We start from the raw sequence: 21508 nt of genomic DNA, 5'->3' as shown, positions 1-21508 counted from the left end.
AAAATCACAATATGCAACACAAGTCAATCTTTATTGAAAACTGCAGTATTAATACATAACAATTCTTGTTACAATAAACGTGCTTTTAAGAATTTTAAATCTGAGCTCATCTACTCATCAGATTGCATAAAAAATTAAAATAGTATGAATTTACACATAATGGAACTGGCTCAGGATGGATGTTCCATTCCTTTGTATTGACTGACACCGTAAGTTCAATGCAGAGGTGAGGGATGCCTTTAACACTGGAAGACAATGCTGACTTAAGCTTAAAAAAAGTACCAAGGGAATGGTCTAAAAAAACAGTATTTAAAAATCATTAAAAAGGAAGAAAAAAAAAAAAAAGGAACCATTTCCTAGTCAGTCACAACCCATGTGGCTCCTTGGGGCCTCTCCTCCAACACAGCTACCTGTGATCACAGCCATCACAGCAACCCTGACAGGAGTACAGCACAGCCCAACTATTTTACTGACCACTAGTCTGCACAGGACCCATGGGAGAGCGACAAGGCTCAGGAGGCCCAAATGAGACACCTGTTCTAACACATCCACCCTGGGAGCATGGGTCTTCTGAAGCCTTCTGTAGGCTTCCTGAACAGACCCCTGCCTCTCTCTGTCTCCCTGTCCCAAGTAAGTAAACTTTAGTCCTGGGCATTCAGATAAGGTTACCCTATCGTTTTCTGTTCTTCAAATGAATTGGTCAGGGGGCAGTGCTGCATGGTAAGTGGGAGGAAACAATCCTCTGAAACATATAAGAACAACTTTGCAACTTTCTATCCAAAAAGATCAGACCCTTTTCTGCAGCAGTCATCTGCAAGTCTGTTCAAAAAAGTCTGATGCACTTTCAGAAAGCTCAGGTGAGTAATAAAGAGCTCAGGGAAAAAACACAAACATTTGAGATGTGCTAGAGAGAAGAGCTAAGCAGTCTGCCCTTCTCCTGAGCCAACCACACTCTTCAGTAGAGACACCCCACCCACCCTTAGAAAGCACCAGAGAAGAACCAGAAGCTAACCCCCCACCCTCAAGCCATTCACCCTTAAAACTGCCCATAAGTCTGCTGATAGGTCAGACAGGTAACCTGTCCTGTCTGGGCAATACTTAGATTGGCAATGACTAGGGAATCCAGTCATTAGCTGCCAGAAAGAGAGATGGTGGCCCAACTGTCAGAGAAACACTGTTCCAATTGTTTATAAGAACTGGTGAAGAAGCCTAGATTTCCTTTTGGATGTAGGCCCCAATGTTGATGTGGTTGGTGTATGCCACCTTTTCATTACCGACTGGCAGGCACACTCACAGAAACCCATATGCCAGGTAGCAGTATATCCAAAGTGCCTTAAGAATGTACTTTCTCTCCTTATAGAAGTGATGGTGCCACCAGATGGAGCAAAGCACTGTATGCTCAGTGTGCAAAAGGCAAGATGCTCACCAACCAGGTGCCCAGCCCAAGGCTCAAGACCTCCCTCATGTCCTGTAAATACTACATTTGCATAGCACTCAAGAAACATTCACAGAATAGCAACTGGTAGGCCTAATAACCATACCAACAAGAATGTTCTGAAAAGATTTAACATGCGACATAAAAGGTTCTGGAAGCGCCTTGTCTCTGTGCCTATCACTATGAATGGCCTTGGCCCTGATGATGATGGCCTCACTTCACAGAGGCAGCAAACTGATGGGACCAACACTCATCACTAAACACTCAAGTCACCTGGCCCAGATCGAAATAAAATTTCCATAAGCGAAAAAACGGACCTCCTAAGCCTCAGCAGAGAGGCTGTAGAACAATTTTTTTTTTTTTAAATACCCATGATGACGTTCATGTTTAGAGGAATTAGGTCCTTCACTTGCCTATCTCCACTTCTAAAAGAACCATAATTCAGCTGAAAGACTCTCAAATTAGGAATGTCACATACAAAAAGAAAAGTGAAGCTTCTCCGAATGTTCCATTATTATGCTTGGGATATCAAATTATGCAGCTCTTTAACAGAAGTCTATTCCTTAATTAATTTTACTGGAATTAAATGTTGTTAAAATTACAACCTATGATAGCATTGCTACTATTCATATGTCCAGATTCCTACCTGCTAGACAAGATCTATCTTTCATTATCATATTTGATAGCTCAAGCCCTATCAGTTCAAAACGGGAAAGATTTCCAGAGATGTAATCCATTATGCAAAAGTAGTTGATAAAGTACTCACCTTCACAAAAGGGAAAAAAGATTAAAAAAAAAAAACTATAAGGGGGAAAGTATTTATGAAGCCGATATAAATGAAGGCAAAATGCAATCTATCCTTCTTGCTCTCAAAGACACCATTTAATTCAGTGCTTGTGAAAACACTCACCCTGTGTGTGCCAGGTCTCAAGCAAGCCCAATGAAGCATCATCTATAACTTCTATCTTTCTGCTCAATTCAAATGACCCCACCCCTTTACATATAGTTTTGTGTGTGTGTTATGTATGTGCGTGTGCGTGTACGTGCCCATTTTGTGATATTCAGGGCTTTTCTAAAAGCATACATTAAAACTGTATTTTCTCCTAATCTACTACCCTACACTGGAGAAACTGGCTTTTCCTCTACTTGGGCAGTTCACCCCTGCAACCCTTAGAAATGATCAGATATTTATTACAAACCATTTACTATGGAATTACCAACAAAGAGTTGAAGAAGTGGACACAAATCGTGTGCCTGAAGTAAATGGTTCACACACACACACACACACACACACACACACACACACGGGTTAAGTGCTAATAAAGCAATTTAAAGTACTTATCAGAGTAAGCACACTATGTTAACAGACATTAGGAATAAGGACTCTTCTGTTTACAATGATCCATGCAAAAATATTCCTAAACTTCTTATAAAATAAAATGTGAAAAAGAAAATTATGGGGTATTTACTATAAAAAAATAAGGTTACCAAAGGCTCAGGGGTCAGGTGTCCTACTCACCAAACGGGGCCGAATGCCAAACCAGTGCCAGAGTCCTGACCTAGCTGCCAGAGATGGAGGGGTAAGGTTCCCTCCCCAACCAAAGCCCACAACACTTAAAACAATGATGGGGGTGAATAGGAGCATACCCCACTCCCACCTGACAGCCTGCTGAAAGGGAACAAAACCCTCACCCTCCCACCCCCTCTCTGAACAGACACATACTCCCATCAATACAAGTTGGGCACACTTAGGCAAAAAAATCCTCTTCATTTCTTATGTACAATATTCAGACTCTAAACACAAAACCATTTCCAAGTAAACCCTGGCAGGCAAATACATTCTGATGCTGCCTGGCCCTTTGCTGTCCATACCTGCTTTGTGCCAAGAGCCCTCAGCTTAAAGACACAGCAGACTAAGCTCACAGACAAGAGGCACCAGCTCTTCCCTCACACCTCCACAGACCCACCTCCAGAAGCAGCCTCCAAATGGTTTCGGATGACAAGTCCCCATCAGGTGGATAGGCCCAACATAACCACAGCCCTGCCTCTCCACAAGAAACAACTTCAAATAAAGTTTGTTCCCTTTTACTAGTTCTTAAATATATAATTTTCTTCATAACAGACGGCTGAAATCTTTGCCCGTCGTGGAGATAGGGGTGAGAATAACAATGCCTACATAGGTTTTCAATGGACTGAAATATTTCTTGAGGGGAGGGCAGAAGGAATGGTTTCCTAAATTAAATAAAGGAGAGAAGCCAATACCTTCTCCAAGTGTGGCTATTTCTCCTTCACATATCTTCCATCCCAGGAAAATAATTTAGTTGTATATAGGACTTTTCCAGTAAAGATACAGAAAACCTCATCTCTATCTCTAAGAGGCTTGTCATAAAAACTTAGATGGCAGAGAAAATTGCTTTGCTGATGAAGACCACCTCTTGCCCCTAACTATACTGGCCACATAACTCTACACTTTCATGATGATTTTTAAGAATGTCCATACCACAATGCCCCGCAAAAATAAATGGCAAGAAAGGAATGCCCAGTAAGCTGTGTCCCAAGCAGTGGCAGCCCACCCTGCACTCTCCCCGTCCCTCCAACTCTCTCCCCACGCCATGCAATAAGAATGAAAGAAACAGATGGCTGAAAACTCAAAGTCCACGTTACCAACTGGCAACCCACCTCAACCCCAAAGGCTGAAGAATCGTCATCTAAGGGATTTCAGATATTCTATGAAGAAATTCACTTTAACACTTATAACTTTAAGACTCTGCATACATTACAACAGTGCATTAGTGATACAAGTTATAAAATGCTTTTCCATTCCTTTGGGTTTTGCATATGATGGTTTTGCATCAGTCACTGCAGGTAGATTGAGCAAGCTTTGTTTTTGTGTTTTTTAAACATGCATTCAACTAGATATGATTCAGAATAGATTAATACTCCCTTTTTATCATTACAGTTAGCTAAAAAATTGCCAGGCAGCCCACAGAACAGGATTTGCTTTAAGACCAACCCACAGAGTTAGTTGGAGACTAATGGTGCTGGGACCTGCTGGGCTGGGCCATAGTAGTGTTTAGCTAAGTGTAGAGAGCATTAAGAAGAAAGTCCAGGTTGGAGGCACGAGGCCTGCAGCACCAGCTGTGGAACCTCCATGATGTGACTGCACAGCTCCATCCTCAAACCTAGCAGGGGGAAAAAGACAGATAGACAGTCAACAAAGAGTAGCTCTGACACCACTGTTCCAAAAAGGAGGTGTTTCATTCAACTCAAGGAAGACAAAATCCACTAGGACCAGAAAGGACAGCAAGGAGAGGCCACTGCTCCTGGTTCCTGTGGGCCTCAGAGAGACTTCCAGTTACAACCAGAATCCTATTTTCTGCAAAACCAGTGGGAGATTACAGCATGGAACAGGAAAGGAACAAAGTCTATAGTGTAAACAGCAAGTACTCAATGATTCCCTTCCTTCTTCTACTTTATAGAGTCCCAGTAAGAACAAAAATTTAAATACCACACTGCTCTTGGATTAATAAGTAGCATTTTTCTCATCAGTGTTTAAAATATGTTACATTGTCATTCTGTACCATAAAAAATGCACTTAGTTAAGAACTGACACAGGTTTCACCAGTCACTTACATTTGCAGGGTGATCACCACTGAGGGGGCACGTAGCTGTAGGTGGGTGTTCCTGGGGCCCGATACGTGGGCACAGTGACTGGGTGGGGGGCAACAGGAGTTGGGGAGTGAGCGGTCAGAAGGGTACCTGGAAGAAAGAGCAGATGTCTCAGTGGTAGGCAGCACCAGACACACACACATGGCTAGCCTGTGTCACCACACAGCTACATGCTGCCTGACGAGAGAGCTCTGAGACCTGGCCTGCTTGGAAAAGAAGGAGGTACACAGGAAGAGGGGTAGTCTTGACCTAGAGTGCTGTCAGAACTCTGATCATACACAACTCAAAGTTGTACGAACACAGCAAGCTCATGTGATAATATCTATAGAAGGTTTTGTGTCTCCCCTTCACATGAGCATACTCAATGATTTTTGGAAATCAGACGACAAGTGACGGAATAAAAAAATTATTATTCTGCCTTAAAAAGGAAGGAAATTTGTTACATGTTACAACATGGATGAACCTTAAGGACATTATGTTAAGTAAAATAAGCCAGTCACAAAAAGATACATCCAAAAGGACTACACTTAATGAGGTATCTCGAGTAGTCAAATGACAAAGTAAATGGTGATGGCCAGAAGCTCGGCTGGGGTCGGGGGACAACACAGGGGATAAGGGAAGTTGTTATTTAATGAGCAGACCTTCAGTTTTGCAAGGTGAAAAAACTGTTTTACAAAAACGTGACTATACTATATACAGTTAAAAATGGTTAAGACGGTAATAAATTGAAGAGAGGGAAGACACTAAACCACATGAGTTTCTGAATATGAATATAATTATATTTCCCTTATAGCTAGAGAAAACTCTCTAAGTCCATTTGTAGATAAGCAGAACCTCAAACCTAACAGCCTTACCTTGCTTCTCTTTACTTCCCATCTCCCTGTCCACAACCAGCCCACAGCCTTTCATCCCTCCTTCCACATGCCTCAAACATGCAGTTTCTGTCTCTTCACAGGTAAGTATGGGAAACCCATATACAATGGAGATTCTGGGCAGAAAACATACACCTTTGGCACAATCTCCCTATGTTGAAGTTTAAGAGAGAGAGAGAGAGACAGAGAAGGAACACTGAAAAAAACAAAAACAAAACAAAACAAAAAGCCAGCGCAATCAAATGCATCCTGTGTACCTGGCCAGCCTGCCATAGATAATTCATATGCCCACTGGAGGTAACCTAAACCCTAGACATTACATCAAGTCCCCAGGGGCTCCAGAGTCCAAGATGATGGGCACATCCTACCCAGGAGTCTCATATCTCTGTGATTTATCAAGGAAAGCCTTGGGAAATAAAGTTGACCAATGCCAAAGGATTTCTACAAGTAGCTGTTCTGTTAACACAAAGCTAGTTTTCTTAGATTTATGCAGACACCAACATTCACAGACTAAAGGGAGGTATCAGGAGGGCCAGAACACCTAGACACAAAGTAACCCCCTTCTGTTCAAGCTTGATATGCTCCTCAGGAGGACCGGCCACTTCCTGGCCCTAATGCCAAGAGCTCAGCTCACCCGTCAAATACAGAGATCACTACCCAGTGATCACTACCATGCCCACAGCGAAGGTACTTAGTTCTTGGCTTATTACTCTAAACCCCAAACCCAGACTCCTCTCAAGTGAAAGGAGAAAGGGAGGAAATGAAGGGAAGGGAAAGAAAATGTTCCTTTCCTAAGAAAATGTCCTTCCATACAACTTGCATGAAAAATCAAACCAAAGTTCAAAGAATTAGTGAGCTCTCCCTTTCCCCAGCTCTCATGCCATCATAAAACAGGCAACCCAGGGTCACGGACTCACCTGCCGACATGGCCATAGTGGTCCCAGCCACCATGCCCATGGTGACGCCGTTGCCTCTAGGTGGAGGAATGGGAGCAGGGTACACCGTCGCTGGCATGCCATTGGGCTGCACCACTGTAGTGTGGTGGATGACGTGAGGGGGTGCTGCATACAGGGGCTGTGTGTAGTACGTGCCTTGCTGTGGAGGAGAGGAGAGTCAACTGCCACAAGGCTGCACAGCCCATGGATCAGAGCCCAGAGAGAACCAACCCTTCCCATATGCACAGTGCCCATGAGCACCATTAACAGACCCAAAGCACACCCCAGGCCTACCTGTGCGTAGGGGCTCTGCTGGGGGTAGGCACTTCGCACAGGGTACACAGCGGTCTGGTAGGGGTTGGGGGAGGAGGAGTATGGTGGCACTGCCCCGCTTGTGGGGGAACAGGACACTTTGTAAGGTGTGCCAGGAGTGTAACCTGAAACAAAGAAGCCAATGGCCATGAAAAACCCAGAGCTTTCCCTCTAAGGTCAGGAACAAGACAAGGATGCTCACTCTCACCACTGTTACTCAACAGAGTACTGGAAGTTCTAGTCACAGCAGTTACACAAGAAATACAGGTCATCCAAAATCCTAAGGAGGAAGTAAAACTGTCTCTATCTGCAGATGACATGACACTACACATAGAAAATGCTAAAGACTCCATCAAAAAACTATAAAATAAATGAATTAGGTAAAACTGCAGGACATGAATATATAGAAATCTGTTGCATTTCTACACACTAGTAACAAGGCAGAAGAGAAATTAATAAAACAGTCCCATTTCCAACTTTACCAAAAAGAATAAGGTACCTAGAAATACATCTCACCAAGGAGGTGGAAGACCTGTGCTCTGAGACCTATAGAACACACTGATGCAAAAAAACTGAAGACAACACAAACAAATGGAAAGATACACCACACTCATGAACTGGAAGAATACCGCTAAAATGTCCATACTACCAAAAGCAATATATAGATTCAACGTAATTCCTATCAAAATACCAATAGCATGGGTGCCTGGGTGGGTCAATTGGTTAAGCAACTGCCTTCAGCTCAGGTCATGATCCCAGAGTCCTGGGACTGAGTCCCACACTGGGCTCCCAGTTCCATGGGGAGTCTGCCTCTCCCTTTGAGCTTCTCCCCTCTCATGCTTTCACACTCTCTAATAAATAAATAAAATCTTTTTTTTAAAATAGCGTTTTTCACAGAACTAGAACTCACAATCCTAAAACTTTTTTATGGAACCACAAAAAAGACCCCAAATAGGCAAAGCAATCTTGAGAAAGAAGAACAAAGCTGGAGGTATACAAAGCTGACAATACAGTACTGGCAGAAAAACAGACACATAGATCAATGGAACAGAATAGAGAGCCCAGAAGTAAACCCATGTTTTTATGGCCAATCAATGATCTACAACACAGGAGGCAAGAATATCCCATGGGGAAAAGATGGGGTTTTTTTTGATGAATGGTGTTGGGGAAAAATAGACAACTACATGCAAAAATATGAAAATGGACCACTTTCTTATACCATACACAAAAAATAAAATGGATTAAAGATCTAAATGTGAGACCTGAAACCTTTAAAGTCCTAAAAGAAAACAGAGGCAATAATCTCTTGTACAATGGCCTTAGCAACATTATTTATGGATCTCTCAAGCAAGGGAAACAAAAGCAAAAATAAACTATTAGAACTACATCTAACTAAAAAGCTTCTGCACAGAGGCGCCTGGGTGGTACAACTGACTGAGTGTCTGACTCTTGGTTTCTGCCCAAGTCATGATCTCAGGGTCATGGAATCAAGCCCCCTGCCCACTTTCGGTCTCCACACTAAAGGAGTCTGCTTTGGTGTCTCCCTCTCTCTCTGCCCCTCCCTCCTGCACCCATTAGCTCTCTCTAAAAAAAAATTAAAAAATAAAAAGCTTCTACATAGCAAAGTGATCCATAACAGAACAAAAAGACTATGTACTAAATGGGAGATAAGATCTGCAAATGAAAAATCTGATAAGGTGTTAATATCCAAAATACATAAAGAACACCACCAAAGGGGTGCCTGGGTGGCTCAGTGGGTTAAAGCCTCTGCCTTCGGCTTGGGTCGTGATCCCAGGGTCCTGGGATTGAGCCCCACGTCGGGCTCTCTACTCAGCAGGGAGCCTGCTTCCCTTCCTCTCTCTCTGCCTGCTTCTGCCTGCTTGTGATCTGTCTGTCAAATAAAAATAAATAAAAATCTTAAAAAGACAAACAAACAAAACACCACCAAAAAAAACAAATGATCCAGTTAACGAATGGGTAGAAGACCTGAATAGACATTTTTCCAAAGAAGATCTCAGATGGCTAACAGACATATGAAAAGATGCTCAACATAACTCAACATGAGAGAAATGCAAATCAAAATCTCAATGAGATCTATCTCACACCAGTCAGAATGGCTAGTATCAAAAAGACAAGAAATAACAAGTGCTGGCAAGGATGTGGAGAAAGGGGAACCCTGGTGACTGTTGGTGGGAATGTAAATTGGTACAGCCACTATAGGAAAGTAATATGAACATTCCTCAAAAAGTTAAAAACTGGGGCGCCTGGGTGGCTCAGTGGGTTAGGCCGCTGCCTTCGGCTCGGGTCATGATCTCAGGGTCCTGGGATCGAGCCCCGCATCCGGCTCTCTGCTCAGCAGGGAGCCTGCTTCCTCCTCTCTCTCTGCCTGCCTCTCTGCCTACTTGTGATCTCTGTCTGTCAAATAAATAAATAAAATCTTAAAAAAAAAAAAGTTAAAAACTAATATACCCCATGATCCAGTATTTCCTCTATTGGGTATTTAACCAAAGAAAATGAAAACACTACTTTGGAAAGATACATATGCACCTGTTTTTACTGTCACATTATTTACAACAGCCAAGATACAGAAGCAACCCAACTATCCAATGATAAAATGGATAAAGATGATATTATGTATATGATGCACCCCCCCACACACAGACACACAGGCACACAGTGGAATATTACTCAGCCATAAAAAAAGAATGAGATCTTGTCATTTGCGACAACATAGGATGGACCTACAGAATATTATGTTAAGTAAAATAAGTCAAGACTGAGAAAGACAAATACTATATGATCCAGCGATTTCACTTATATGTGCAATCCAAAAAACAAAACAAATCCACAAACAGGCTCAAAAATAGAGAACAAAAAAGTAGTGGTTGCTGGGCTGGGGGGTGGAGGGAATGGTGATGGGCAAAACAGATAAGGGGGATTATGTGGTACAAAGTCAGTCATGGAGATGAAAAGTAGAGTACACGGAATACAGAGTACAGGGAATAACACTGCACTATGAGAGATGGCGAGCACTCACTGTGCTGAGCAATGAGCAATACAAAGAAATGTTATATCACTATGTTTGTACACCTAAAACTAACAAAAAATGTAAAAAGGAAAGAGAAAAAGGCCTTAATTCAAACCCACTTTCATGCCTGGCACAGGGAAGGAACAAAGCAGTGAGGAACAAAGCATTGTTACAGCCCTGACTGCAGTCAAGATCTGACACTACTGTGGACCTATCTTCCACAAATATCTGACTTCATTTCTAGACCTGATGTGCAAGTACATGTGTGCGAACTGGGGTAGGTGGCATTTTGGGGGAGAATGGAAAAAACAAAGAAGAAAGTTCTACTGAGAGTATACTCAATACAGGACTAGGAAAGAAATACCTGTCCTGTGGGAATATAAATTGGTACATCTTTCTGGGGCACAATCTGGCATTAGAAGTATGGATTGGAACAAACTCAACTATAAGAATGCAAATCACAGTGTTCTTTATTATAGCAAAATAAAAGGGGTTGGGTGAGAAACTTGTTGAACACCAGGGCTAAGGTAAAAAGATTGAGTTAAGACAGCAAGTTGAAGACATGTATTTGCCTCTGTCCCCAAAGTGAGAATAAATCAGATTAATAAATTAAAGATGTAAAGCCACACAAAGAATGGGAGAAAAGACAACAGTTTCGAATCTAAAAGGCGGAAATGGAAAATGACTTGGGAGACTCAAAATAGCTACATCGTAGCCAACAGTGAAAAAGGCCGAGAAGCAGCCTACTACCAGGAACAGGAACACCTCTTCCAAAAACCTGGAAACTATCAGCACTTGCTTCCAGGAGTTGATAGAGGGCTGAAGTCTGGAAGAGTGGCTAGAGTCTGTCTGGTAAGTAGGAAGATGTCTGGCTCCCCTTCCTGACTCCCCATCCCAACACAGAACAGTGGCTTATTCTAAATGAGGGTATGCAAAGGTCTTTGAACTGCTATGTTCGTAGCAGCTTTATTCATAATGACTGAATGTCCACCAGCAGACTGGTATATCCATATAATAAAATACTAGTTAGCAACCAAAAAGATACAACTGCTGATATATACAACATGGCATAAATTTCAAACTGTAAGATGCAAAGGAAACCAGATATAAGAATACATGCTGAGAGGTGTCTGGCTGGCTCAGCTGGTGGAGCATGTGACTCTTGATCTCAGGGTGTTGAGCTCAAACCTCTCACGCTGGGCATGAAGACTACTTAATAAATTTTTTTTTTAATTATTAAAAAAAAAAAATACATGCTACATTCACTGAGAGGAAACTCTAGGATAAAGACCAACCTAGTATTCCATGATAGAAAACCAAATGGTGGTGCTCAAGGGACAGAGGGTTTGAGGGAACTTTTCAGGGGAATGAAGTCACTTGAGTGTGGTGGTATTACACAACTAACTGTATACCTTCTATCTAAACACACCACACCGTAGATTTAAAAGGATAACTTTTAGTGTATGTATATTATACCTCAAAAGAACTGTTTTCTAAAAGTGAGGGGGCGCTGGGCGGTGCACTCAGTCAAATGTCCAACTCTAGACTGACTCAGGTCATGATCTCAGGGTGGTGAGACTGAGTCTGCTTTGGGATCACCACTCAGGGTGGAGTCTGCTTGACAATTCGCGCTCTCTACCTCTACCCCAACCTCTAAAATAAATAAATAAACCCACAAAAAATGAAAACAAAAATAAAAGTTTTTGAGATATTATTTCTCATTCATTTCAAGTGCTCACTCACTCATACTCAGTTCATGGGAATGTCAGACAGTAAAACTTCTCAAAAGCTAGAGAACTTTCCAAATGACCCAGGAATTCACGCTGAGATACCTGCCCTAGAAGAATGAAAACATGCATCCACAATAGGACTTATAAAAAACTGTTCACCAAACTTAATAGACAAAAGCTGGGAAATAATCCAAATGTTCATCAAAAGAAAGAATGGTTCAATTATGATACATCCAAATAAAAAATACTAAGTATCAAGAGGAAAAAACACAAGTAAGTCTCAAGCCATGTTGAACTTTTAAAACTCACCAAACACATAAGAGCACACTGTATGATCACTTTTTCTTTCTTTTTTTTTTTTTTTAAAGATTTTATTTATTTATTTGACAGAGAGAAATCACAAGTAGACAGAGAGGCAGACAGAGAGAGTGGAGGAAGCAGGCTCCCTGCTGAGCAGAGAGCCCGATGCGGGACTCGATCACCAGGACCCTGAGATCATGACCTGAGCCGAAGGCAGCGGCTTAACCACTGAGCCACCCAGGCGCCCTGATCACTTTTTCAATACAAAGCATACAAATATACATATGGCGGGAGAAATGGGAGGGGTGGTTTGGAGAGGGCAGAATGAAAGCTATCTGGAATGATCAAAGTGCTTGGTATTTTCTTTCAGGTGTGATTACATGAATATATACAATTGTCAAAATTTGTTTAACTGAACACTTAATACTTATCAGTGTTTGTGCATAAACTATACCTCAAGTTTAAAAAAACAAGCTAAGTGAGGCACCTTGGGTGGCTCAGTCAATTGAGTGTCTGATTCTTGATTTTGGCTCAGGTCAAAATCAAGGGTCCTGAGATCAAGCCCTGTGTTAAGTTCTGTGCTCACTGAGGAGTAGGCTTGAGATTTTCCAGTTACTCTCCCTCTGCCCCGCCAGGCCGTCACACATGGTTCTCTCTCAAATATATAAACCTTTAAAAAAAAAAACTATTAAAAAATTAAAATAAAAAAATTTACATTATTGGTCTGTGGTTAGAACTATATATATGTTATATACACATATTATATATATATATATATATATATATTTATTTATTTATTTATTTTATTAAATTTAAGGAAGAGAAAGAGAATGAATGACTCCCAGGAATTTCAGATTTATTTATTTATTGGGAAGGAGCAGAGGGGAGAAAATCTCAAGCACACTCCCTGCTGAGGGGTGTGGATACAAGGCTGGATATCATGATCTGAGCCAAAATCAAGAGTTAGATGCTTAAAAGACTGAGCCACCCAGGTACCCCAAAATGCACCAGTTTTTATTTCTTTAAAGTCCATTAGTAAACATACAGTATATCATTAGTTTCAGATGAAGTATTCAATAATTTATCAGTTTCATATAACACCCAGTGCTCACATCAACGTTCCTCCTTAATGCCCATCACCCAGTTATCCATCCCCCTGCCCACCTTCCATCCAGCAACCCTGTTTGTTCCTACAGTTCAGTCTCTCAGTTTTCGTCTCTCTTTGAAGACTTCCTGTTCACTTTTCCCTCCTTTCCCCTATGATCCTCTGTGCTGTTTTTTCATATTCCACATGAGTGAAACCATAACTGTCATTCTCTAATTTATTTCACTCCAGTTTCATGCACATCCATGTAATTAAACTATAGGAAGTATTCATCCTTTCTGATGACTAATATTCCACTGTGTAGTGTGTGTGTGTTTGTGTGTGTGTGTGTGTGTGTGTACCACATATTCGTCCTTTCACCATCTGTCAGTGGACATCTTGGCTCTTTCCACAGTTTCACTATAGTGGACATTGCTGCTATAAAAATGGAGGTGCACAGGTGCCCCTTCAGATCACTACATTTGCATTTTTGGGGTAAATACTTAGTAGTGCAATTGCTGAATTATAGGGTAGCTATCTTTTTAATTTCTTGAGGAAATTGCTTTTTCTGCATCAACTGAAAAGATCATATGGTTCTTGTTCTTTCTTTTACTGATGTGATGTATATCACATTAATTGATTTGCAAATGCTGAACTACCCCTGCAGCATAGGAATAAATCCCACTAGGTCATAAAAAGTAATCCATTTCATGTATGTTGGATCCTACTGGCTAGTATCTTGGTGAGAACTATGGCATCCATGTTCATCAGAGATACTGGTCTGTAATTCTAAAATTTTTAGTGGGGGTCTTTGCCTGGCTTTAGGATCAAGGTAATGCTCGCCTCACAGAATGAGTATGGAACTTTCTTCCATTTCCATTTTTTGGAAAAGTTTCAGAAAAACAGGTACCAATTTTTCTTTAAATGTTTGGGAGAAGTCCCCTGGGAAGCCATTTAGCCCTGGACTCCTCTGTGTTGGCAGATTTTTGATTATTGACTCAATTTCCTTGCCAGTTATGGGTCTGTTCAGGTTTCCTATTTCTTCGTGCTTCAGTTTTGGTAATTTATATGTTTCTAGGAATGCATCCATTTCTTCCAGATTGCCTTATTTGTTGGCCATATAGTTGTTCATATGTTCTTAAAATTGTATTTTCTTGGCATTGGTCATGATCTCTCCTCTTTCATTCATAATTTTATTAATTTGGATTCCTCCTCTTTTCTTTTTGTTAAGTCTGGCTAGGGGTTTATTGATCTTAGTAATACTTTCAAAAAACCAGCTCCTGGTTTCACTGATTTGTTCTGTTCCATTGGATTCTATTTCATTGAGTTCCACTCTAGTCTTTATTATTTCTCTTGTCCTGCATGGTTTAGGCTTTATTTGCTGTTCTTTCTCCAGCTCCTTTAGGTGTTAAGGTTAGCTTGCATATTTAAGACTTTTCAAATTTTTTGAGAACAGCTTGTGTTACTATGTACTACTTCCCTCTTAGACTGCCTTTGCTGCATCCCAAATTTTTGAACAGTTGTGTTTTCATTTTCATTTGTTTCCATGATTTTTAAAATTCTTTTTTTTCCTGGTTGATCCGTTCATTCTTAAACAGGATGCTCTTTAACCTCCAAGTGTTGAGTTCCTTCTAAATTTCCTTTTGTGACTGAGTTCAAGTTTCAAAGCATTGTGGTCTGAAAATATACACGGAGTAATTCCAATCTTCGGGTACCACCTGGGACTTCATTAGGGACCCAAAGTGTTGGTATGATCTCTCCTCTTTCAGTCATGATTTTATTGATCTGGGTCCTTTCTATTTTCTTTTGGATAAGTCTGGCTAGGGGGTTATCCCTTATCAATCCTTTCAAACAACCAGCTCCTAATTTCACTGATCTCTTCTATTGTTGGTTTATTTTTTTCCATTTCTATATCGTGATTTTTGTTCTGATCTTTATTATTTCTCATCTCACTGGATTTAGGTGTTATCTATTTGCTGTGCCTTTTCCAGCTTCTTTAGGTATAAAGTTAGGTAGTACATTGGAGACTTTCCTTCTTTCTTGAGGAAGGCTTGCATTGGTATTACTTCCCTCTTACAAGCACCTTGCTGCATCCCAAAGGTTTTGGAATGTCATGTTTTCATTTTCATTTGCTTCTACGTATATTTTAATTCTTTAACTTCCTGGTTGATCCATTCATTCTTTAATGGGATGTTCCTTAACCTCCACATATTTATGTTCCTTCCAAATTTCTTGTGGTTGACTTCAAATTTCATAGCATTGTAGTCTGAAAACATGCAGGGAGTAATCCCATTCTTTTGGTACCAGGTGAAACTTTATTTGTGACCCAGCATCTGATCTATTTTGGAAAATGTTCCATGTGGATTCAAGAAGAATGTATATCCTGTTGCTATAAGATGAAATGCTCCTTATCTGTGAAGTCCATCTGATCCAGTGTGTCATTTAAAGCCCTATTTCTTTACTGATCTTCTGCTTAGATGATCTGTCCATTGCTATGAGTGAGGTGTTGAAATATCCTAGTATTATTATCAATGAGTTTCTTTAATTTGATTATTAACTGATTTGTGTAATTGGCTGCTCCTAAGTTAGGAGGATAAATATTTGTAATTGTTAGATCTTGTTGGATAGACACTTTAAGTATGATACAGTGTCCCTCTTCATCCCTTACTACAATCTTTGCTTTAAAATCTAATTTGTCTGACAGAAAGATTGTTATCCCAGCTTACTTTTGAGGTCCATTAGCATGATAAATTGTTCTCCACCCCCTCACTTTCAATATGAAGGTATCTTTAGGTCTAAAATGAATCTCACCATATGGATGAATCTTGCCTTTTTATCTAATCTGATATCCTGTCTCTTCTGATTGGAGCATTAAGTCTATAGAATAACTATTGAAAGATACTAATTTAGTGCCAATGTATTATCTCTAAAGTTCCTGTTTCTGTAGACTGTCTCTATTTCTTTCTGGTGTATGTTACTTTGGGGTTTTTCTCTTTGCTTACAGAATCCCCTTTAATCATGGCTGGTTTAGTGATCACAGATTCTTTCAGTTTCTGTTTCTCCTGGAAGCTCTTTCTCTCTCCTTCCATTCTGAATGGCAGCCTTGGTGGCTAAAGTATTGTTGGCTGTATTATTTTTCCCATTTAGTACTCTGAATAATCACACCAGCCCTTTCTTGCTTGCCAGATCTCCGTGGCTAGGTCTGCTGCTAGTCTGATGTTTCTACCATTGTAGGTTAAGGAGCTCTTGCCTCAAGCTGCTCTCAGGATTTTCTCTTCATCTCTAAAATTTGAAAGCTTCACTATTATATGTCAGGATGTTGATCCATTTTTACTGACCTTGAAGGGTGTTTTCTCTACCTCTTGGACACAAATACCTATTTTCTTTTCCAGATTAAGGAAGTTCTCAGCTGTGATTTTCTTAAATATACCTTCTTTCCCTCTCTCTTCTTCATCTGGGATCCCAATAATTCTAATACTATTTCACTTGATGGTCTTGCTGATTTCTCGAAGCCTCCCCTCAGGAGCCATTTATTTGTTTTTCTCTCTTTTCTTCAACTTCCCTTCTTTACATCATCTTGTCTTCTATGCCACTTAACTCTTCTTCTGCCTCATTTACCCTAACTGTTAGAGCATCCATTTATAGATCAGACTGCATCTCAATTAAACCATTTTTAATTTCAGCATGAATGGATTTTATTTCTGCTCTAAGAGATTTTCTACTGTCTTTTATGTTTTTTTCAAGACCCAGCTAATAAATGTATAACAATTATCCTGAATTTCACCTCTGACATTTTATTTATGTCCATATTCATTAGATCTATGGCAGAGAATATTACCTCTGGATCTTTCCTTTGTTTTACATTTCTCTTTCTAGGCATTTTGCCTGGAGAAGAACGGATGAACAAGAGAACAAGACCAAAAATATCAACCACGACCCAAGCACAATACACAGTAGACAAATCCAAAGAGGTTAGAAATCAAAAAAGAAAAGAAACAGAAACAAAAGGAGAAAAAAGAGAGAATATAATCCTCTAGGTGGACAAAACAGGGTGAGCCAGTAGGTCCTGGGTATATTTTATTTTATTCTTTTTGTTGTTGTTGTTAGAAGACACTAAATCCCAAAACTGTAAAGAAAACAAAACTTTAAATATTTATATACAAAAATAAAATTGAATACAGTGAAAGGAAGCAAAAAATGAAGAATACATCTATAAAATATAAATGTAAAATGAAAGTTAAAAAGAAACCTTAAAAACAAAAAGTTGATAAAATAAGAAACTGAAAAGAAAAAAAAGGGATAAATTTAAACTGAAAGATAACAGAATTATGAGAAAAAACCCTCAAATTCTATATACTATTCTCCCCTGGTGCTTGAGTTTGACAGTTCTGTGTGCTTGGTAAACTTGGCATTCTGCTGATGTTGTACTGGTCTCCTGGGGGAGGAGGAGCCTACTATGCTGATTCTCAGGTGTCTTTGCCTGGGCAGAGTTGTATCTTCCCTTTCAAGGGGGCTGGGCTCAGTCAGTGTAAGCTGCTTTTGGTTGTTCTCTGTGGCTTTTGTTTGCTGAAGGCTTTCCCCCACTGCTTTAGGGGATGAAAATAAACAAGATTGCACCCCATCCCTAGCCCTGGAGGTAAAAGATCATTGTCCCCTCTCTTCAGTAAACCGTAAACCGTCAGGGAAAAGTAGTCTCCAATTTTGTGTGCCTCAAACTCTGCAGACTCCCATGGTATGCACCCATGTGGATCCTCACATGGGTGGGAGGAGGGTCACCTTGGGCCTGCACTTTGCTGGGCACTCGAACAGAGAGCAGTAGCCCAACCGTGTCCCAATTTGCAGTTAATGGCAAACCAAACTAAGAGCCCACTGCCGGGCTTGCTGACCCTAGCAGGTTTCCCCACTCCAATGCCTGGGAATTCTGCCAGCTCAGGCACCCCTGTTCCTTCTGTGATCCTGGGCATCCTAAGACCACACTGTCCCACCTAGGATTCTGCCCTGCTTTGCCACTTGAGCACCACTGAAGCAGGGCTGTCCCTCAAAGAAGCAGATGTCTACAAGCTCTGATTTTGCACTCTGCTGCTATATCACTTTCTGGTAGCCAGCTTATGGAGGCTCTCTCTCCCGATCATTTATCATCTTCCAGTATATCCCCTCAGATTCACCTCTCCGCAACTCTACCTTGCAAAAATTGGTGAATTTTTGAAACTAAGCTTCTAAAAAGCCTATCACTATTCCTAATAAGAAAGTCTAAGACCATTCTGTCACTATTCAAACTGCAGAAAGAGCTTGGAGCTTGGACTGCATACAAAACGGAAGCTGTCAACCTGAATAAGCCTCCACAAACACAGTATAAAACCAAAACAAGGATAATCTAGGCACACAGTCCTCCACAGAGAGAGTCTCTGATTCAGAAGCACTGTTTTGACCAACCAGATCCACTAAAAAAGGTGAAGCCCTTTACTCACAACCAATGAATGGTCAATCTACAATGAGTTTCATTTCTAATGGAGGCCCGAGGCCTACTGCTGCAGAAATCTCCAGCTGGTCCTAGGTGTCTTAATCATCTGAAGATGTCACGTAACACCTGCCTCATATGTATGCTTTATTGAAGATGATGATTCCAAGAAGATACTTTGTGCATGCACCTGTCAGAATGCAACTGAATGGCACACTTAAAATGTATGCATCTCACCAAATAAATGGAATCTTAAAAAAAATCTTAAAACAAGCAAACAAACAAACCAAGATGTACTGCAGGTACACAAATGTGATACAAGTGAAAAAGTTAATTTTCAAAGTTGATTTTAGGGGTGACTGCCTGGCTGTTGGTGGAACACATGACTCGAGCTAGGGTCAAGAGCTGAAGCCCCACATGGGGGGGGCTGTAGAAATTAAATAAAACATTAAAAAATAAAATAAAAGATTTAAAAGGTTTAATTGTAGGGGAGCTCGCAGGGCTAAGTCATTTAAGCATCTGACTCTTGATTTCAGCTCAGGTCATGAGCTCAAGGTCGAGACTGAGCCCTGTGTGGGGGCTCTGAACTAGGCATGGAGCCTGCTTAAGATTATCTTCTCTCTCCCTCCCCACCTGACTCTCGAGCATGCTCTTCCAAAAAAAACAAAAACAAAAACAAAAACGTTTAATTGTAGAATCTTGGCAGTCTACATGTAGATATTCACTGTGAATTTTTTTCAGTTTCTCTGTATACTGAAAATTTTCACAATAAAAATGTTGGAAAAACAGTAACCCATTATTTCTACTAATGGCAGCAATGATTTTTAAATAAGATTTACTTATTTATTTTAGAGAGAGAGGGAATATTAGGGCGGGGTGGGGAGAGAGGGAAAGGCAGGGAGAATCTTAAGCAGACTCAGCGCTAAGCACAGAGCCTACCTGACATGGAGCTCCAACTCATGATCCTGAGATTACCAAGCTAACAGAAAACAAGAGTTCGCCACTCAATAGACTGCACCACCCACACTCCCCAGCAATGATTTTTAATAAATGCTATCTTACTGCCTATTTTTGTAACTTTGAGCTACATCCTAATACTAACCAGAAAATTTATTTTGTTTTCCTGTATAGGTACTTTCAAACCAACAAGATAAACCAGTTACAAGGAAACAAATGTGTTCCCGAATTACTTAAAACTGAGTGTGTTTGCCAGGCACCTTCTTTTTTTTTGTTTGTTTTAGATAGCACTAGCTCCAATGTATCACACAGGAGAACCTCAACAGGAAACTTAAAATACATACACATACCTCTCATAGTATCCAAAACTGACACGGCCTCTCTACAATAATTTGTAGGGGCGCCTGGGTGGCTCAGTGGCTTAAAGCCTCTGCCTTCGGCTTAGGTCATGATCCCAGGGTCCTGTATCAAGCCCCGCATCAGGCTCTCTGCTCAGCAGGGAGCCTGCTTCCTCCCCTTTCTCTGTGCCTGCCTCTCTGCCTACTTGTGATCTGTCAAATAAATAAATAAAATCTTAAAAAAAATTTTTTTAGACTTATCAGCCATTCACCACACAAAAACAAATACAGGGGTGCCTGGGTGGCTTAAGTGGTTAAACGTCAGCCTTTGGCTCAGGTCATGATCTCTGGGTCCTGAGATAGAGCCCTACATTAGGATCCCTGCTTACTGGGAAGTCTGCCTCTCCCCCAACTCATGCTCTTTCGCATGCTCTCTCAAATAATAAATAAATAAAGACATATCCACATACACACACACATACACATTCACTATATGGTCTTTTAAAAACAGTAATAGCTTTCCAGACTGTCCTTCCCTAAAAAGACCATTCACACCAATGCAACATAGACAACAAAATGATTAGAACCTTTCTCCCTTCCCTCCCACCAAAAAAGTGAGGCATTGCTGGTTGACTTCCTCTCAAGGAAAAATTTATGTCTAGGGCCACTGTTCTTTTTTTTTTTTTTTTTAAAGATTTTATTTGACAGAAAGAGAGATCACAAGTAGGCAGAGAGGCAGGCAGAGAGAGAGAAAAAGAAGGAAGCAGGCTCCCTGCTGAGCAAAGAGCCCGATGTGGGGCTTGATCCCTGAACTCTGGGATCATGACCTGAGCTGAAGGGAGAGGCTTTATCCCACTGAGCCACCTAGGCGCCCCTAAGGCCACTATTCTTAGACTGCTAATTATGTGATACCAAAAGCTTTTTATATTCAAATAGATAATTTCTTCCAAAAGTAATGCACAAGATTGTATTTAAGTTTCTCAGCATAAAAGACAAAAAAAATCAGAACGCTAGGGGCACCTGGCATGCAATTCTTGGTCTCAGGGTCACTATTTCAAGCCCCATGTTGGATGTAGAGACTACTTAAATAAAAACTTTAAAAATATACATTTAAAAATATTTAAAAAGAAAAAAGAGAAATCAGAACATAAAATGTATTTGAGAAGGAAAGACCTGCACCAAGACATGGCATCAAGAAATTTCAAAACACCAGAGACAAAAATGCCAAATTACCTAAAAGAAACCCAGGTTACAGTCAATCAAGCATCAGCAAGGTATCACAATTCTCAGCACCAACAATGGAAGCTGGAAAACAATTCAGCAATGTCCTCAAAACTCTGGAGGGAAGTAACTGCTAGCCTAGACTTCTATAACTAAACTACAGAAGTAT

At 40.6% G+C, this 21508-nt stretch overlaps 1 protein-coding gene across 3 annotated transcripts in view; it reads right to left on the bottom strand.

Moving 5' to 3' along the window:
- Positions 1 to 12: 12 nt before the first annotated feature.
- Positions 13 to 21508, bottom strand: part of FAM168B (family with sequence similarity 168 member B) — a 41432-nt gene continuing 19936 nt past the window's right edge. For all 3 annotated transcript variants that reach the window (XM_082690359.1, XM_082690361.1, XM_082690360.1), the window contains exons 4-7: positions 7206 to 7348; positions 6894 to 7071; positions 5069 to 5194; positions 13 to 4617 (exon numbers count right to left, since the gene is read on the bottom strand). In XM_082690359.1, coding sequence (XP_082546485.1) covers positions 5082 to 5194; positions 6894 to 7071; positions 7206 to 7348 — 434 coding nt within the window. In that variant the 3' untranslated portion in view covers positions 13 to 4617; positions 5069 to 5081. The remainder of the gene's footprint in view (positions 4618 to 5068; positions 5195 to 6893; positions 7072 to 7205; positions 7349 to 21508) is intronic.

The sequence above is a fragment of the Mustela nivalis genome, assembly GCF_964662115.1.
Source record: "Mustela nivalis genome assembly, chromosome: 11".
Taxonomy (NCBI): Eukaryota; Metazoa; Chordata; class Mammalia; order Carnivora; family Mustelidae; genus Mustela; species Mustela nivalis.
Note: the sequence above shows the minus strand (reverse complement) of the source record. Positions and strands in the feature narration are given on the sequence as shown.